General features: G+C 39.4%; 2 protein-coding genes across 3 annotated transcripts; both read right to left on the bottom strand.

Moving 5' to 3' along the window:
• Positions 1–283: 283 nt before the first annotated feature.
• LOC107841361 (probable E3 ubiquitin-protein ligase LUL4) lies at positions 284–17,859 on the bottom strand. Its single transcript, XM_016685313.2, has 3 exons — positions 17,223–17,859; positions 867–1,374; positions 284–690 (listed from the first exon to the last, which is right to left on the bottom strand). Exons 1-3 carry the CDS (start codon positions 17,663–17,665, stop codon positions 571–573), a joined length of 1,071 nt encoding a protein of 356 aa, XP_016540799.1. The 5' UTR covers positions 17,666–17,859; the 3' UTR covers positions 284–570.
• LOC107841371 lies at positions 1,320–12,880 on the bottom strand. 2 transcript variants are annotated; one of them, XR_001665395.2, is made up of 3 exons: positions 4,513–12,880; positions 3,240–4,438; positions 1,320–3,096 (listed from the first exon to the last, which is right to left on the bottom strand). XR_001665395.2 is itself a non-coding variant. In XM_016685319.2 (2 exons), exons 1-2 carry the CDS (start codon positions 4,802–4,804, stop codon positions 3,726–3,728), a joined length of 1,005 nt encoding a protein of 334 aa, XP_016540805.1. In that variant the 5' UTR covers positions 4,805–12,880; the 3' UTR covers positions 1,320–3,725. The 2 variants fall into 2 exon arrangements, 1 of the variants encoding a protein (XP_016540805.1); XM_016685319.2 differs by having other exon boundaries at positions 1,320–4,438.
• Positions 17,860–18,282: the final 423 nt, after the last annotated feature.

The raw sequence follows: 18,282 nt of genomic DNA on the forward strand, positions 1-18,282 counted from the left end.
GTTTATCTTCTCACTTTCAGACCTTTTGGGGATGCTCCTCAAGTTTGTCTTGCTTGCTGCCAAATATTCTCCCCTTTTTGGCTGTTTCTAAAAGAAAAAGTAAAACATAAATTGTGTCTAGAATGTTCAAAGTTTTTCTTGTGAACCTATCTAGAGCTACTCTTTTCTTGATTTTGAATAGCCATCTCTTGTGATCTTGACCAAAGAAAAGGGCCTAAAAGGTTGCCAAATAACGGAATCTAGAAGCAATGGTGGGAAAATTCAAAAGTAGGACATCTGGAAAGGTAAGCAATAATGTTAAAACTTTAGTCGGAGACATTCAAACATACATGAATGTGTTCATGCACCATACTTCCAGTGCAGTGAAACAAACTCATCCAGACCATTGGCTAGGTTATATTTACATTATAATATAACACAAGGAACGGGGAAAAAAATAGTTGGCCAACAAACATGAATAACTGGCTATATGAAGATCTACAAATATATAGGGAGAAACATTTACGAATTGAAAGCAGAAGACAAGTATGCTGAGATTAGGATTGCTACTTTGTTTCTGCAAGAAAATGCTCACCCATCGATATCACCATTATTAATCTTGATCTCTAAGAGCTCTTCGAATGGTTGTCGACATATTGGGCATCTGTTTGACTGAAGTCTCAATGTGTTTGCACATCCACTGCACATGCACTGTGGAACAGGAAAGTTATCAATAAATTAGGCAGTCAATTTGTTGAAAGGCCAAAAATAGAAACCATCAGAGCACTGGAGAGACTTTCAAATGTAAAATGCAACTGGTGCAATGGCAGCCGAGACATTAGTCGGTACTTATCAAAAGATGCATGAATGAGTATAGCGGTTCTTACCATATGGCGGCATGGAAGCACGGCTGTATCTTTGGGTTCGGTCAAGCATATTACACACTCCTTGCCTGAGCCATTGTTGTCATAATCTGTGCCAGAGTTTCCAATTCCATATATCTCATGCAGCTCATAGCGAACATTATCAACCCATAAAATCTGCCTGATGATTCTCACTCGGAAATCACCTTCATGATCCTTCTCCAATACAGCTTGACTAATTTGCATATGGAGGGACGTTTTAGGCTGAATATCACTAATATGATCCTCTGTTAAAACAAACGGAAGGCAGGTTGTTGCAGTTATTACAAGGGGAAACACACTGTCTTCTGATGACAGTTCAGAAAGATCGTCCATTTCAAAGAAGCTTAAGTCAATGCCTGTCCCAGAAGGCTGACGAAATTTCTGCCCAAGTCCTCTCTGGAAAGGAACTGTTATAGGTACATGGACATGGGGATATATCGGAACAAATCTGCAATGAGGCTCTTCCTTGACAAAATAAAACACCGTGATGCTGCACAGGGAAGAAGGAAGAGAAGTCATTTCCTGATCTAAACAAGATGAAGGATTCAGGAATAAATTACTTATCAAAATAAACAAGCAATAAGATACAATCTGTAAGCTATTGGACAAGTAAGTGGCATTGACTGGTGTTCCTGCCACTTTGGAGCACATGATTCCCACTGAATACCCACATACCACCTTAGCCAAATAATAGAAACCACCTTACCTCTATAAAAATGAAAGCTCAACAATTAAGCGACTTTACATTGTTTCTTTGGAGGCTCCAGGCATTTCTGTCACTATCATCTGACTATTACCTCAACCAAATTATAGAGAATGAGACATGATTAGTTTTTTGAAATAGTTCTCCAATAAGTGTTCAGCTAATTACTATTATTTTTTTTTGAGGTTTTCAGTTTCAACATAGAATCTGTAAAAATGAAGTGACACACGTCACGCAGTCGTTCACTATCACCTGACAAATATCCAACCACATTATAGAGAATGACACAAGGTAGATTTTTAAATACTTCTAAAATAAGTATAAAGCCAAAAGCACTTTGAGGTTTTCAGTTCCAACTTTGATTAACAGTAGCAAAGCTCTCATTAATGAATATTGTTCTTACCTGATCACCAAAAAAAGTTGCATAAAGAGATCCCTTGAATCTTTGAAGTGTACTAAAGACAACTTGCACAGAAGAGCATGGCCAAATTATGTTTCAGGGACCATTTTATAATTTCCCAAATGAATAGTATCATCATCACACAAAGGGGCATGGCAACTCTAAAAGGTTGTGCTTCATTAGATTAATTTTCTTCCTTTTCTTTTTCTGCCCCAAGTTTTTATGTTATTTGGCTTTTGCCACACAAATTTGTCTTCTTTCTGAACACAATAGTATGACAGGGCTTTATTGGCAATCACATACAACACTGATATTTCTTTTAGACAGGTTCAATCACATACAACATCAATGACAAGAGCTTGACATTTGTAAACCACAAACACATAATGATGCAAGCAGAAACAAAAACTGAAGAGCATGCTACCTGATTTTGAAACTAAAAAGTTTTCATCAAAAGGAACCTCAGGCGACAAGTTTCTGGTGAAGCTTAATGTACAACACAGGTAGGTTGCTTGTAGATGTAAAAAGGCTGAGCATTCTACTAGGTCATAAAGTAAAACACCAAAAGTTAAATCAGTTGACCCTAAATATCTGGAACCTAGCTGCTCTATGCAAATTACTTTGGGCTCTTAGCTTGAAAAAGGACAAATTTATGGATAAATTTTTTTTGAAACTGATAACTTGTATATTTCACTTTTAAGATTCACAAATGCACAGTAGTTTGGGGGCATTAGCCCCTATTTACAGAAAAAAAAACTCACAGAATCTGCAGCTATTCTACACCACTAAATGGAGTCTAGTACATCCAGAATTTCTACAGTTTCTACTGAGTAGGATAGTCTACGCCAAAAACAAAAAAGCAGAATACAATTCATTTTTATTTGCTGAACTGTAATGCTCCTATTCTGAAAGCACCTAGAGTTCCTTTCTTTCCAAATTGACCACCATATGCATGCTGGTATAATGCTCCATCTTTTTTTGTCTCTAGTCTCCTTCCCTCCTTCCCTGCTTCTGCTCAGCTTGCCAAGGTTGTTGCAATGTTTACTGGCATTGTCCAAGTGATCCCTCTGAGCACCAAAAAGATCCTCCATACTTGACTTGTCACTTTGCTGCAATGGAGAAACAAATGTTTAACAGTCTCAGATGTTTCTCCACATAGACAACATCTGGGGCACATTATTATTCCTCTTTTTATCAAATTTTCTTGAGTAAGGACAACTTCTCTAGTCAAAAGCCATACAAAACAAGAAACCTTTAAGGGGGTCATCTTTGGCTTCCAAATATGTTTCCAGGGCCAAGGGCCAATCTTCACTCTGGTGGCTGGTGGCTGTCTGCTAGTATACAGATCTTCGTAGGCTATGTTCACCCTGTAGTTAGTTCCCGCTGCTGTGACTATTCCACCATAGTTTGTCAACTCCTTGTAAGCCTCTCCAAGTCTCCAGGAAGGTGAAAAAAAAGGTCACCCTACTCACTTCCCAATCATTTGGCATTCTTCTAAAAGTGATATCCCAACCCTCATTTGATCGCTGCTCCGCCACTGTTCTATGTTGGTAAAGCGTCATGTTGTATCTGGAAACTTCTCTTTTAGGCTCTCAGTACCTAGCCAAACATCTGCCCAAAAGTTAGTTTTGCTCCCATCTGCAATTTTTATGGAGCACTTGGTTTTCAGCAAAGGCCATAGTGCTCTGATGGACCTCCATAGACTTACTCCATATGAAGTGTTTGTCTCCTTAGTCATTCACCTGTCCTCCTCCTCATATTTAGCATTGATGGCTTTTCTCCATAGCATTTGGTATTCCTTTGTGTATCTCCAAAGCCATTTAAGTTTTAAAGCCTTGCTTTGCATTTTCAGGTCCCTGATTCCCAGACCTCTTTTCTTTCGGCTTGCTATTATAGCCTTCCATTTGACTAGATAAAAACCTTTCTTTTCTTTGCTCCCTTGCCACAAAAAAGATTTCCTGATGCTGTCAAGTCTTTTGATAACACTAACTGGTATAGGGAAGAGGGTCATCATGTAGGAAGGTAGGGCATCTAACACTGAGTTGATGAGTGTGACTCTTCCTACCAGTGACAAGTATTGAGACTTCCATCTAGATAGTTTCTTCTCACACCTTTCTATAACATCATTCCAAATTTCCTTGGACTTTAATTTTGCCCCTAAAGGCATGCCTAAATACACAGTAGGCAAAATTCCGACTTCACCTCCCAGAATTGATATTAGGTACTCCATATCAGTAACATTATTTATAGGGTATATAGGGTATATAAAACTCTTCCTCCAATTAATGTGAAGCCCCGACACGCTTTCAAAAAGTATTAAAATCACCCTCAGATACTTTAATTGGCCAGCATTGGCATCACAAAAAATTGATGTGTCATCAGCATATTGTAGGTGCGCTATTTCCATGCTGTTGTTTGCCCTTCTATCCATTTCAAAGCCACTGATCCAACCTGCTTAGCATTTTTCACCATATTGTTCAAACCCTCCATTATCAAAATAAATAGAAAAGGGGATAAGGGATTACCTTGCCTCAATCCTCTTTGAACTTTAAAAAAACCTGTTGGGGATCCATTAATAAGGACTGAAAAACACACTGTTGAGATACACTGCCTAATCCAGTTTATCCATTTACTTCCAAAACCCATCCTCTGTAGGACACCTACATCCAGAAGGAAACACCAATTGACATGATCATACGCCTTTTCTATATCTAGCTTACACAAAATGCCAGGTTTATTCTGTTTGATTCTAGAGTCCACCGCTTCATTTGCCACCAAAACTGCATCCATTATTTGTCTCCCCTTGATGAATGTCATTTGTTGAGAGTCTACCAACTTATCTATCACCTTCTTTAATCTCCCAATCAGCACCTTTAAAAATAGTTTTTAGACACTTCCTATCAGACTGATGGGTCTGAAGTCTCTCAGTTCTTTGGCTCCTTTCTTCTTTGGGATAAGAGCTATGAAGGTGGCATTATAAGTCTTCTAAAAAATCTCACGATCGTGGAAATTCTTGAAGGTTTCCATTATGTCATGCTTCATTATGTCCCAGGAAATCCATGGTGAGACCATCAGGCCCAGGGGCCTTGTCTTTTGCGCACCACTTCAAGCATTGTAGGACCTCTTGTTCTTCAAAATTTGATTGCAGATACAATTTGTCCTGCTCTGAGATGGTAGGGCAATTGGCAAAATTGTAGACTGGTCTCCAGCTCTCTGATTCTATGTATAAGTTCTGATAGAAGCTGATTATTTCCCCGCTGATTTTTGTCTGATCTTCAGTAACTTCCCCTTGGATCATCTATTGATCTATGTTGTTATATCTCTTGTGGGCATTAGCTATTTTGTGAAAATACTTAGTATTTATATCTCCTTCTTTTAGCCATTGTGTTCTTGATCTTTGCCTCCAGGATATCTCTTCGTTATTTACCAGCTCCTCGTACTCCATAAACAAATCAGCTTTCTTTACTTTTTCCTCATCACTCAGAGTTCTGTCTACCAGAATGTTTTCCCATTCCGTTAGTTGCGCCAGCAGACTTCTTTTCTGAGCACTAAGGTTCCCTTGATAGCTTTTACTCCACTCTTTCAACTTTGATTTAAGAGCTTTGAATTTGCAAGCAAGCCTATAGTCAGGTTTTCCTGAAGTCTGAAAAGAGTTCCACCAACTTCTTATTCTGTCACGGAAACCTTCTGTCCTTAGCCACCACTTCTCCACTTTGAAGTAGCACTTGTTATGTGTCCAGACTCCACACTGCAAAGCTATTGGATTGTGATCTGAAACCATTCTTTGTAGTAGAATCTGTTTGATATTGCTGAATTTGCCATCCCATTCCTCTGAAATAAGGATTCTATCAATCCTAGAAGCTGCCAGATGATTATCCCCTTTGAACATGTGAAACTACCCCCTTCCAAATTAAGATCAATCAATTTCAATTCTTCTATAAGGTCTGAGAATTCCATCATGAATCTGGACCTTCTTTTGCAATTTCTTTTTTCTGTGGGGTACCTACATGTGTTAAAATCTCCACAAACAACACAATTTGGAAAACACCCCATCCTAATAGCACTGATTTCATCCCATACTAGCCTTCTTTCAAAACCACAATTTGGGGCATACACCCCTGTTATGTGACATGAGACTCTTGTAAAATTGCTTCAAACTTACATGTGATAGTGTAAGCACCAACTTCTAGCACCTCTCCTTTCCACGTTCTGCTATCCCATATAAAAGCAATTCCGCCCCTAGTACCGCTGGCTTCAAGTTGAGCATGTCTCACCCATCTACCTCCCCATATCTGACTTATCATCTCCTTTATCTCTCCCTCCAGTTTGGTTTCTTGGAGACAGATTATATCAGCCCTCCATTCCAAAGCCAAACTCTTCACCAATCTTCTTTTATCTCTCCCATTGAGACCCCTAACATTCCATGAGACTAGTTTGAAATTCATGAGTTACCTAGTGACAAACTCTTTCCCCTGCTCCTTTTGCCATTATCTTTGAATTTCACCTCAAAAGACACTAGGCTTTTAAGTTCCTGCGCGCCTTTAAATCTAGTCCTTTTATAGTCTTGCTCCATCTTTCTTGCCTGTCTACTACTGTCAATTTGCTTTAACAATTCCATAGCCTCCACTTTATGCCCCTGGAAGTCCACCCCGATCAATTTACTCAACTTGAGTAGGTTTTGTTGAACCGAGGTAGTCACCTCTATTTCTTTATCAGGAATCATATCTTGCATTTGCATGGGTAGTGGTTCTGCATCTTCTACCACCCAGCTAATTTCCTCCGAGATTGCAATTGCGTCGTTCCTTGGTTCCTCAACTTGCGTCAGATTGACTTCCCCCTTATTACTGCATTGCATATCTACCAACAGAGCGATTTCTGTGTTGTCTGTTGACTCCATGGTGCCACGATTCCCAACAACGGCTGCGTACGAGCCTTCCTTTGAAGTTTTTCGGTGGTCAGCATGCGACTCTACCTGGAATTGGTGATCGCAGTTGTCCAGATCCTCTGTTGTTAGAGCAGTAATTCTTTCCTCCATCTTTGAAACGTGGATATTATTAAAAATGAGATGGGCTGCTGGGTCAGGCCCAAGTTTACTTTTTCCTGAAAAGAGGCCTACTAACCTTTCTTTAGTCTTGGCCCTTTGATTCATTAAACCTCCCCCGTGCTTCTCACGTGTGCAAGTATTAAATAGCTCACCAGCTGTCGCTGTGCCCACGTGCCCTGCAGCTATTGAAAGTGAAAAATCCGATAGGTTGTACTAGGTTTCTCGGATCTTGAGACAGTCCCCCTTTTAACCAGTGGTTCTACCATGTTTTCTTCTCCAGTCTTCTCTTTCCTTCTCACCGTTGCCGGAACTTCATAGCAGATCGGGATTTTGAAGATGAAACCGTCGCTTTGTATCTCTACTTCCCTAGGCACCTCAGAACCGTCTCCTCTCACTTTAACCCTAGCCCACCTTAGGTGGTTTCTTAGGGTAGTTTCCTCCTCTGTTTCGATCCAGCCCCCCCACATATCTCCGATCTGCTCGAAGGTATTCTGCGACCACAAATTCAGCGGGAGAGCATAAATGCGAATCCATACCCAACTTCTTTTTATATCTACTGGCCAGCATCCCACAGTAGGCGACCAACATTCAAGTGATAGTTCGGATTTTTTCCAACTTCAGTCCCCATTGATTATGTGCTTTGCTTCCTTTCTTGATGGGAGTTCAAAAAGGAACTGATAGTCATTCATGGCATAGACATTAATCCCATGTGAAGTACTCCAAACACTGCTCACCCATCTCCTTAGATCGTTCAGACTTGGAGTATCTTGGCTTGTATCCATAAGCTTTCCCACTATACATCTGTCTAGAACATCACCTTCTGATATTGATGTTGTTCCAGGTTGAAAAAGTCTGTATTTGCTGGTCTGAGGTGCCAAGATTTTTGACGACTGAGTCGACCATTTGCTGCTTCTTAAGGCTTCCACAAACGACACTTTTTCCTGCAGCTTCCTTGTTGCTACTGTTTTCTCTTCCTTCTTTGGGACCCCAATAAACCTTGTGATTTTTTCTGCTATAGCTGTCCATCCGGCATTTAATGTAATATCAGGAGTTATTATGACTTATCTGTTTTCCCCCTGAACTGCGATGAAACTGATGTATTTACCATATTCATTACTTTTAAGCTAAGTTGCTCGGACTCTCCAAAAATGTTACTGCACCCGTGTCGGATATTCAAAAATACACTATTTTTGGAGGATCCGACACACACCCATAGACATTTTTTAAGAGTCCGAACAACTTAGCTTTTAAGGGTACAAAAGAACTCAGAAAAGTGATCCCTTGTTTTCCATCTCCTGACGGCCATTCTGTGTTCCTTTGATGCTTCATTAAAGACGAAAACTACCCATTTCATGACTTAAATTTTTGCTGCGCTCGGTCCATTCAAACCAAGTCTCTGACCTAGAGATAGACTTGGAGATGTCAAAAGATTTATAGCCAGCATTGAAGTAAATCCTTTCTTCGCCATAGTTATTGACTGAAACTACTGATCTGAGGAGAAAAGAAGGGAGAGACTTAATGCGAGACAAGAAAGAAAGGAGAAGGAGAGGGAGGCTACCACAGAAGGTGGTAGCCTGGACTGGGAGAAGGAGAAAGGAGTTTTCCGGCAAGGAGCACCGGAGACTGGTTGTATCCCCCTCCTAGTAAGTAGGAGAGGGATAAATTGGGTCAACACATACTATATTAAAGGTCAGAACATTGCTGATATATAAATCCCGGCTCAAGCATCATGGCTGGTTAGGAAACTTATCCTCATGAGGATGTATTGGCTGATCCTTGCTAACCACAACAATCTAGTACAGAAAGGCAAAATCCTTATTTCAGCTACTTATAAGAGACTAAGAGGAGAAGTACCAAATGTGGCATGGAAACAGCTAGTTTGTCATAATATAGCTGAACCAAGACATTTTTATACAGTGACTACAACTACATGGTAAACTGCGAACATAGGATTTACTCTTGAACTGGGGCCTGCCAGTCGATACTGAGTATATTTTCTGCTCTGCTGCACCTTAAACTGCTACTCACATCTTTTTTGAATGCTGTTACACTCACACAATCTGGAGGAATTTATTGGAGTTGCAACAGTGGAAGAGAAATATTCTATCATGGGAGGAGTGGCATTGGGTGAAGAACATGCTAAGGGGAAGCATGCCAGAGGTACAATATTAAAGGCCAGCTTTGCTGCAGTAATTTATACAATCTGGACCGAGAGCAACACTAGGATCTTCCTGCAAAACAGTAAACCCTTGGATACTCTGATCAACCACTCACATAGGTGGGGTTTTAGATCTTTTAGGGAGCTTTCTGGGTAGGAGGATAGATAGGATCTCTTGTGACGTTTTGAGAGGGGATATAGACGTTGTCCCTCAGCTTTGTATTTCTGCACTTGGTGATTAATAAAAAGTTTCTTTAATTACCAAAAAAATAACCCACCAAAAGTTCCTTCTCTGGGTGGTCCATCGAATATTTATATGATGCCTTTATTAAATTTAAAGGTGTAAGCCTCAATCTTCTTAACTCCAGTGAATGAGATATACCTCCGGAATACTTCTCGTTCCGAGACATTGAAGGCAACTGACTAATCAAAAACCACACTAAAACATGATATCTAGAGCAAAAGTATCTTTGAGCAAGCTACAGATATATTCAGTTTTTCCTTAAACAAAATTTCAACAAAAACGAGAATGAGCTGCTGAAGAGCTAGGGAGAAAGCTTCTGTATTGAAAGGAGCAGTGTACATTGGACCTACGCAAGTAATCTCAATGTTATATATATAGATATATAGGAACTTTGAGTTCACAATGAACCACACATGCCTACTTGAATTCTAACTCCTATACATTACGTTCTTTACACCAAAAATGAAACAACAGTACTTAAAACATTCTGCAATGGGTCGTATTTGCCTTAAAAAACTCTTGCATTTCTCTCCTTCCAAACTGTCCACCATATGCAGGCAGGTACCAGTCTCCAACTCTTCTGTTGCACTGCACCCCTATTCTTATTCCAACTCTGCAGCATATCACTAGTAATTGCTGGGAAAGTCCATCTAAGTCCCAGAGTCCCATAATGTTGAGGAGAAGTTGCCACAGCTGATCAGCAGTGGGCAATGAAGGAACAAATGATTGTTGCTTTCTAAAGCTGAACCACATAAAGAGCACCTAGAACAAAGTTAGAACCCCTTTCTTTTCAGATTTCTTGAGTTAGATAAGCTTCCCTTGCCACTAACCATGAGAAGCAGACCACCTTGAAAGGGGCCTTAACTTCCCATACATACCTCCATGGACAACTTCTTGTGTTCTGCCCTATAAATTAAACCGGTGAAGATAAGTTGATTTAACAGTGAAAATCTCATTCCTACAGTGCCGCAGTTTCATATTTCCTCTTCATGAAACCCTTGAAATTCCATGTGTAATCCAACTTTTCCCAGCAGTTCATATTCATTGAGTGGTCTTTGTGCACAAGATCCATAGATGAAGTCTGGTTAAGTAAACTAATCTTCTTCTTTAGATTCCCACCATTAGAAGCATTCCATTCCTTTAGCTTATTCTTCAGCAATTTAAGTTTGCAAGCCAAAATATAATCTGGCCTTTCTTGGATCACACAAGAATTCCACAGCCTTCCACCTTTTGCTTAAACCCTTCAACATCCATCCATCAATTTTCAAATTTGAAATATGATTCAGAGAATCCCAGTCTCCACGCTTTAAAGAAATAGACAGTGGATAGAGAAAATCCCAAGGATAGTTTAATATTATTGAACTATTTATACACCAAACAAAGAAAAGAAATTTATCGATTCTTGTAGTGCATTCATGATTGCTTCCCCTATCCCAAGTATAAATATCACATAACAGTGGAGGATCAATTAGTTCCAAGTCCTCAATTATGTCAGAGAATTCCTTCATAGCTCTGGTAATGCCGTTGTTTTTTTTTCTTTTAATCACAAACTAGGTAGTACTAAAATCTCCACAGACCTCTCAAGCCCCTTCACAAGCCCCTCTTGTAGAAACTAGCTCCCACCGTCTCTCCCTTATGCAGTTTAGACCGTAACCCTAGAAAGGAACCAGCTGAAGTTCTTGCTGTCAGAAGGGAATTTACAGGAAATGGAATGAACACCACTGTGCAATAACTCTCCTTTCCACATCCTTTTATCCCAATGTTTCTAAGATACCTCCAATTCTCCCGTTTGCAACAAACCCACATATAGTCGACCCATCTATTGTTGCACAGCTGTTTGACCATCGTGCCATACTTCCCTTCCATCCGTACAATAAATATCTGTCTTATCTCTTGTATAAAAGATTTAATCACCCTCCTCTTTTCAATATCACTCAAGCCCCTTAAATTACATGAGATAATGTGTATCTTCCTTGGGAATTATTCCAATTGTTTCTTCCTGTTAGTGGAACCACCATCTTTAAAATTTAACTCCAACTTGCAGAATCTTCACTTCATTATGATCATTTGGTTTCGGGGTAGAGGGAGTAGACTTGCTAGCTTTCTTTCACTTCTCTTGCCTCTTCTTGTCCAGTTTCAGGAACAACCACACCTCCTCTTCACACCCATGAAACTCAGCTAACTGAATCTGAATATCCTCTATTGAAAATTGTTGTGATTGCTCCACATAAACCATTGTTCTCATGATTACCAAAACCCCCTTCCTCCTCTTCACCATTTCCACCTCGTATTTGAAGTATTTGCAGTTTGCAAGAATTTACTAGAACTTGAGTATCTTAAACTACTACCGATTCTAGCAATGTAAGTGAGTCACAACTTTGTGAATCATATAAGCCGTTAGCTCCAATCTTTACAAGTAATTAACCCACCTCGGTTAAGACCTGAAGTCATTTGGAAAAATCGCAATCACGCCCAAACTCTTTCTTCTTTCAGAAAGAATTGTGTCTGCGACCCAAATCCAAAGTTTGGTTTAAGCCCCTCTTACCTTCTATTGAAAAATCAAATGTGAGCTCCCGAAGAGAAGTGTTTGCTGCAAGACTTTCAATTGCTGGCTTGGCCAAACAGAATCTAGAAGAGCAAAAGACACAGGTCATAGCATGAACCATTGAGTCCCATATTATCCAGTTCACTCACACGTCCCAAAGGTATATCCAGGTGTTTAAAATTTTAAAACGATGGGCCCACATGCCCAGCCACCCTACCCGCATTGGATGGGACTTCACACAAAGCATAGCCATAGGCTTGTTAATTGTCTTCTTCATCATTCTGCCGTCCTTCATTCACCATCGGCATATATTCACACTAGATTGATAAGCTGAAAATCAAACCATCATTCTCCACTTCTATAAATTTTGGGATCTTCCTCTGCAACCCTCTTGACTTTGATTCCTGCCCATCTTAGGCGTGATTTTTAATTATCCCCCTCTGTTTTGACCCATCCACCACATTTCTTCCTTATCTCCCTTGACAAAAGATGTAGAGGCAGACCAATAGCCATGATGCAGAAGCAATCAGTGATTGCTTTCTCCTGAGCATAAGCAATCTCCAGTAACCACCATTTCAGTTTAAGGGGTTCTTGTTTCCATCTCCAGTCACCTAGCATTACTTGTTCGGCCATTTTCCTATCAGGAAATTCGAACAAGAACTACAGTTCATTGAGGTACACCTGAACACCAAAAGCTAATTTCCATTTATCCACTACCATCTTCATAGTTCTGACCAGGTGGGAGCTTCCAGCCTTGCTGAGTAACTCCCTTACCAGACATCTGCTAAGCATGTCATTTTCCATGATTACAGCAGTTCCATGGATGAGGATGAAGTGGTGGTGAGGTTAGATTCCCAGGTTGTTTGTAAGAGGGATAGTTTTAAGTATCTTGGGTCTATAATCCAGGGGAATGGCGAGATTGATGAGGATGTCTCTAAACGTATTGGAGCAGGGTGGATGAAGTGGAAGCTCGCTTCGGGAGTGTTGTGTGATAAGAAGGTTCCCCTTAAGCTTGCAGGAAAATTCTACAGAGTGGCAGTCCGTCCGGCTCTACAGAGTGGCAGTCCGTCCGGCCATGCTGTATGGAGCGGAGTGTTGGCCAGTCAAGAACTCCCACATCCAAAGACTGAAGGTGACGGAAATGAGAATGTTGCGATGGATGTGTGGACTTACTAGAGGGGATAGAGTTAGGAATGTGACTATTCGAGAGAAGGTGGGAGTGGCTTCGGTGGAGGATAAGATGCGAGAAGGAAGGTTGAGATGGTTTGGGCATGTGATGAGGAAGGGCACGGATGCCCCAGTTCGGAGGTGTGAGAGGCTGGCCTTAGATGGCTTTAGGAGGAGTAGAGGTAGGCCAAAGAAATACTGGAGAGAGGTGATTAGACATGACATGGAGCAGCTGCAACTCACTGAGGACGTGACCCTAAACAGGAAGGTGTGGAAGTCGCGGATTAGGGTAGAAGGTTAGGGCGAGTGTATGGATTGTGGCTAGGTGTTAGGAGAGCGATTGCGTATCCGGGCAATACCAGGCCTGTGTCCTTGAGTAGGAGCCTTTAGCCAGGTGAGTTCGGGTGGGGTGGGTAAGTGAGTGTCCTAGTTCTTATTTCTTATTTCGTATTTCTCTTATTTCGTACTTCACTGATATTTATTTCTATTATTTCTTATGTCTGCATGCCAACCTTTCCTGTTACATGTTCCAATACGATCTTGATGTATTATTTGAGATTCTGAGCCGGGGGTCTATCGAAAACAGCCTCTTTACTTCTTCGGAGGTAGTGGTATGAACTGCGTACATCTTACCCTCCCCAGACCTCACTTTGTGGGAATACACTGGGCCTGTTGTTGTTTTTGTTGTACAGCAGTTCCATGGATACGTTCACTCTGATATCCGACAATGAGACTCCCCTTCTTTGCCTTCAATTTCCTCTGTGTGGCTATATCAGCGAAAGAGATGTTCTGATTCTACGGTTGTCTGACGACTGAGTTACTGCACCTTCGAGCATGAACTTCTCAACTTTTGCTGCTATATCTCCCTATCCTTTGCTCGGAGGCATTTCAGGACCAATCACTGATCTCCTCTGCCCTTGAACTGCTACTACACTTTTGGCCCTGACACAACTGTAGTACTTTTGAGATAAAAAATAGTTGTGTAAATTGTCATTTAGTTTCCACATTTTACACTTATTCCTCTTTGTTGCTGATGGCAGGTACATTAAATCACAAATACACAGCAAGACCTTCTTACTTATTCCCCTTTGCTGCTAACGACAAGTGCATGAAATTCCTCTTTCTCTCCACCAGGTCATACCAGATTTCAGCCCCAGACATGTTCACAGTGACTTCAAAAGATTTATCCCCGGTTGTTAAGCAAAACTTATCTAACCTTGTTAATGAAATTGCAAGCCATGTTTTTAATCAATCGAAAGATATTGAAGAAAATCTACCGATGAGCTTCATGATGTCAGTTGAAATTTAGAAAGTACCTCATTAATCGTGCCTGGGAGCATTTTCTCTCAAGAATCTCAGAGCTTTAGACCCTTGTTTTGTAAATGCGAACCTTTTCCAACACAAACAGAACTATGTCTTTTGCCCGGGATTCCTAAAGCTTTATGATAAGAGAGAGTGGTTGAGGACACTTTCTTTTTGGGTGAATAATTAGATTCGATCCCCATAAGCATCTAAGATCACACATTTAAGTTTTGGAAGAAATTCACAGGGAACTTCCGATGATGGCCTAAAGTTATAGAAGAAACTAAATTACCTGTATAATTTTTTTTCAAATTTTATGAGAAAACATTACATCACGCTCTAAAGTTGTCTGTGGAGTTGAATTCACGTAAATTCAAATTTTATGAGCAAACATTAGACCACGGTCTAAAGTAGTCTGTGGGGTTGAATTCCGTAAATTCAATTGGAAATTTTAGACAATGGTCTAAAGTTGTAGAAGAATTTTATGACCACACTTTAGACCATAATCTAAAGCTTTCTGAAAGCAGTAGTTCACATGCTTCCGATTGTGTAATGCAAGGGTTATATTTCAAAGATTTTTAAAACAAGGATAAAATATAAACAGCAGCCTCAAAATGGGCTATTTGAGAAACTCATCCCCAAGGGTAGGGCTATTGTTGGACTTCTAGATAGGGGTTTGGATTTTGGTGTGGCCGGTTTTGCCAAATCCACGCACACAAAAAAGGAGATTTACATCCATGGAAATTGCGTCTGCTAATCCTCCTTTTCTAGCCTCTATGCCTATCAACATAATTAGCTTATTCCTTAGTGACAACTGGGACCAAAAATATGCTAAGTTACAATCCTCTTAACAGAGCATCATAATCTTTGTTGGATAAGTTTGCTACTATATCAAGCCACATGTGTTATACCACAAAGATGGCTCATCTGGAGGAGAACCAAACAACAAAGACTTCATTAATGGTAGAAGTGGAAAACTGTGCTTTAGACTCAATGATCTAACCACTTTTAATAATGCTGCACAAATGTGGATGACACTTCACTTTTGGCACGTGAGAGACATAACTAAGGATATATTATGCTTCGAGTCGAGAAACAAACCAAAGAGTAAGAATTAAAGAAAATTGTGGCTTAACAACAACACAACATGACAGAAGAGGGATTACAAGGGAAATGATTGATATATTTAGGGCCAAAAATTGAGAGTCACAACTCTCTATGAGTTCTGTAACTATCTCTATACTACTTAAGAATAAACATTTTCCATCTGGAGAATATAGTTTGATTTGTTTTAACAATCAATGACAGGGATACTACGAGCATTTCCTTGAAAAGTCAATACGTTTCAAAATCTAAAAGCGATGAACGCCTTTGTTAATTTTCAATTCATGAGGACAAAGAAAACAAAAGAATTAGAGTCCAATGGAGTCTTTTACTTGAACTTAAAATCAGACACCAGTTTCTATACTATTTCTCTTGAAATGATTCTACCACATATTCGTTCTTGGGTCTGTCCCATAATTTCTAAACATAAGAGTTAAATTAAATAATCGAAAACAGAGCAATGACGCTAGTAGAGTGCATGGCAAGCCAATCCACAAGATATAAAAGCAGTGGTTTTGGCTGACCTTTTGTACAAGTCCATCAGAATCCTAATGTTTGGCAAGCTAAGTTAATTCTGATCACGACACCAACAAAACCAACAACTAATTTAATTCTGATCACAGATATAGCATCAAGTTGCTAAAGATGTTTTCAAAAGGATAGCTGAAGGTGCAAGAGAGTAGTCATTTTGCGCACTTTACATTACTTCAGCAACAACTACTACACTACAATCTCAAACTAGTTGGGATCAACTTTATGAATCATTTATATCCATTCCGCTGCATTTGGGTCCATCTTATTCCAACTACTTAATTGTCTTTCAAGACAAATTGGAGTTCCCTAAAACTAGATTAATCTCTTATCAAATTAAAAGGACTCCAAGAAAACACGGGACATAACATACGTACCAATAACATTTAAATTTAAACTACTAACCAATATTGCTTATAAGGATCTGTTTCTTCAAAATTCACATGTTACTGCCATTTCTTGAGTCAAGAAGCTCTATATTTGATAGCAGCAGGCAACTCCGGAGCAGTATCTTACTTAAGTGATGGTAGCTAGTTATCTTAGAATGATGTTCATTAAGGAATGAAGCTCAGTAGCAATAATATGGAACAAGATTAATAGTATAACATCTTAAACCATTAATCATGAGCCCACTAGACATCACCAATTCAAAAGTAACATACAATATCCCGAGGAATCTGCAGATATAACTTCAATTTTTCGCAAAGTCAGGCCACAGAGAAAGAGTAACGAGCCAAGCTATATCCATTAGCGGCATAACAAGAACAAAAATCTCTCTGCCCAAGTTGGATAATTTGTTCACCTAAATTTAAGATAATGAAGAGAATCCTGGGATCTTCTTGAAAAACATATACTTCCATCAGCTAGAAGTAAAGATGCTCCAACAACGGAGATCCAACAAATCACACACGTGTACAAAACAGCATGGCTAAAGTGAGGTACAAATGGAAAGAAAGATCTCATCTTTCATTCTTGGTACCTAAATTCATTTGGAACAAATTCAATCTAGTACCAAAATTAATGGGCTCAATTGGGTTCATAATTAACATCATTGTTCAAATATCAACAATTCAATATTTTAACTTAAAACAAATGAAAGAACAAATCTTGAAGCAAGTGGGGAAAGGCAAAGACACTTACTTGCCATCAAAGAGAGCATCAAAGACAAAAGAAACCAAATGGAGATGTGGGTTTTGCTCATCAATCTCAATCTTTAAAGAATCTTTATGCACATTAACACCACTCCTAACTTTCTTAGCTTGCTGGGCCTCAACATAGGGTGATGGGGTAACCATCCCAACCACTTGAGGAGTAGGAGGTAGGTAAGAACCAGGCCACTCATTGTTGTGATAAAAAACAGACCTACCAACAACAGGATTTGTGCAGTGGCAGGTAGAGGGGTAGGTGTAGGAGGGTGGTGGTGGGGGTGGGAGGAGATGAGGTGGAAAAGGGAAAGGAGGAGGGTATGGAGGGTCATAGTAAGAGTAGGAAGAAGGATTGGAATAATAAGCATTATTATTGTTCCAGTAATGATGATGATTTCTTCTTCTGTTGTTGTTGCTACTACTCTGTGAAATGCCCATTACACGATATTTCCTCCGCCACACACCGCGGTAGCAATTGCCTCTGTTGTTGGACTTTGGAGTGCCAACTGCCTCTCTCTCTCTTTGCGAGTAAAAAAGAGACCTCTCCACTGGGATTATTCTAGTACAATTTGTCAAAATTTAGTTGAGATGGTTTTTCTTTTTTTTTTTTTTTTTTTTTTTTTTTTTTTTTATAGTCTATTTCAGAAGTCATTTTATAATTAAATTAACTAATGTAATGTATGTGTAACAACAACATACCAATATATTCATACTAGAAGAGGTCGTTTGTTAGAGTGTATACAAATAATACAAAATATGGTGTGTTAATAATGCTTGTATTAGTAATGCTTGTGTTACCTATGCTTATATTTTTCTTATGCAGTATTTGGTTTAATGTATTAAAAATAACAAGAATTAAATAATTTCTAAAAAAAATTTTTTTTTTACAAAAATATCCTTCATATATATGTTGGAAAGGACGTGAATTTTTTTTTAAGGATAATAGTGTCTTTTAATCATGTTAATGCATGTATTTAATCCATTAAATTGCTAATACCATGGATTTTGAGGTATTAGTAATACACACCTCAATACACATTAGAGTGTATAACTAA

This window comes from Capsicum annuum, chromosome 1 (assembly GCF_002878395.1).
Source record: "Capsicum annuum cultivar UCD-10X-F1 chromosome 1, UCD10Xv1.1, whole genome shotgun sequence".
In the NCBI taxonomy this organism is placed as follows: Eukaryota; Viridiplantae; Streptophyta; class Magnoliopsida; order Solanales; family Solanaceae; genus Capsicum; species Capsicum annuum.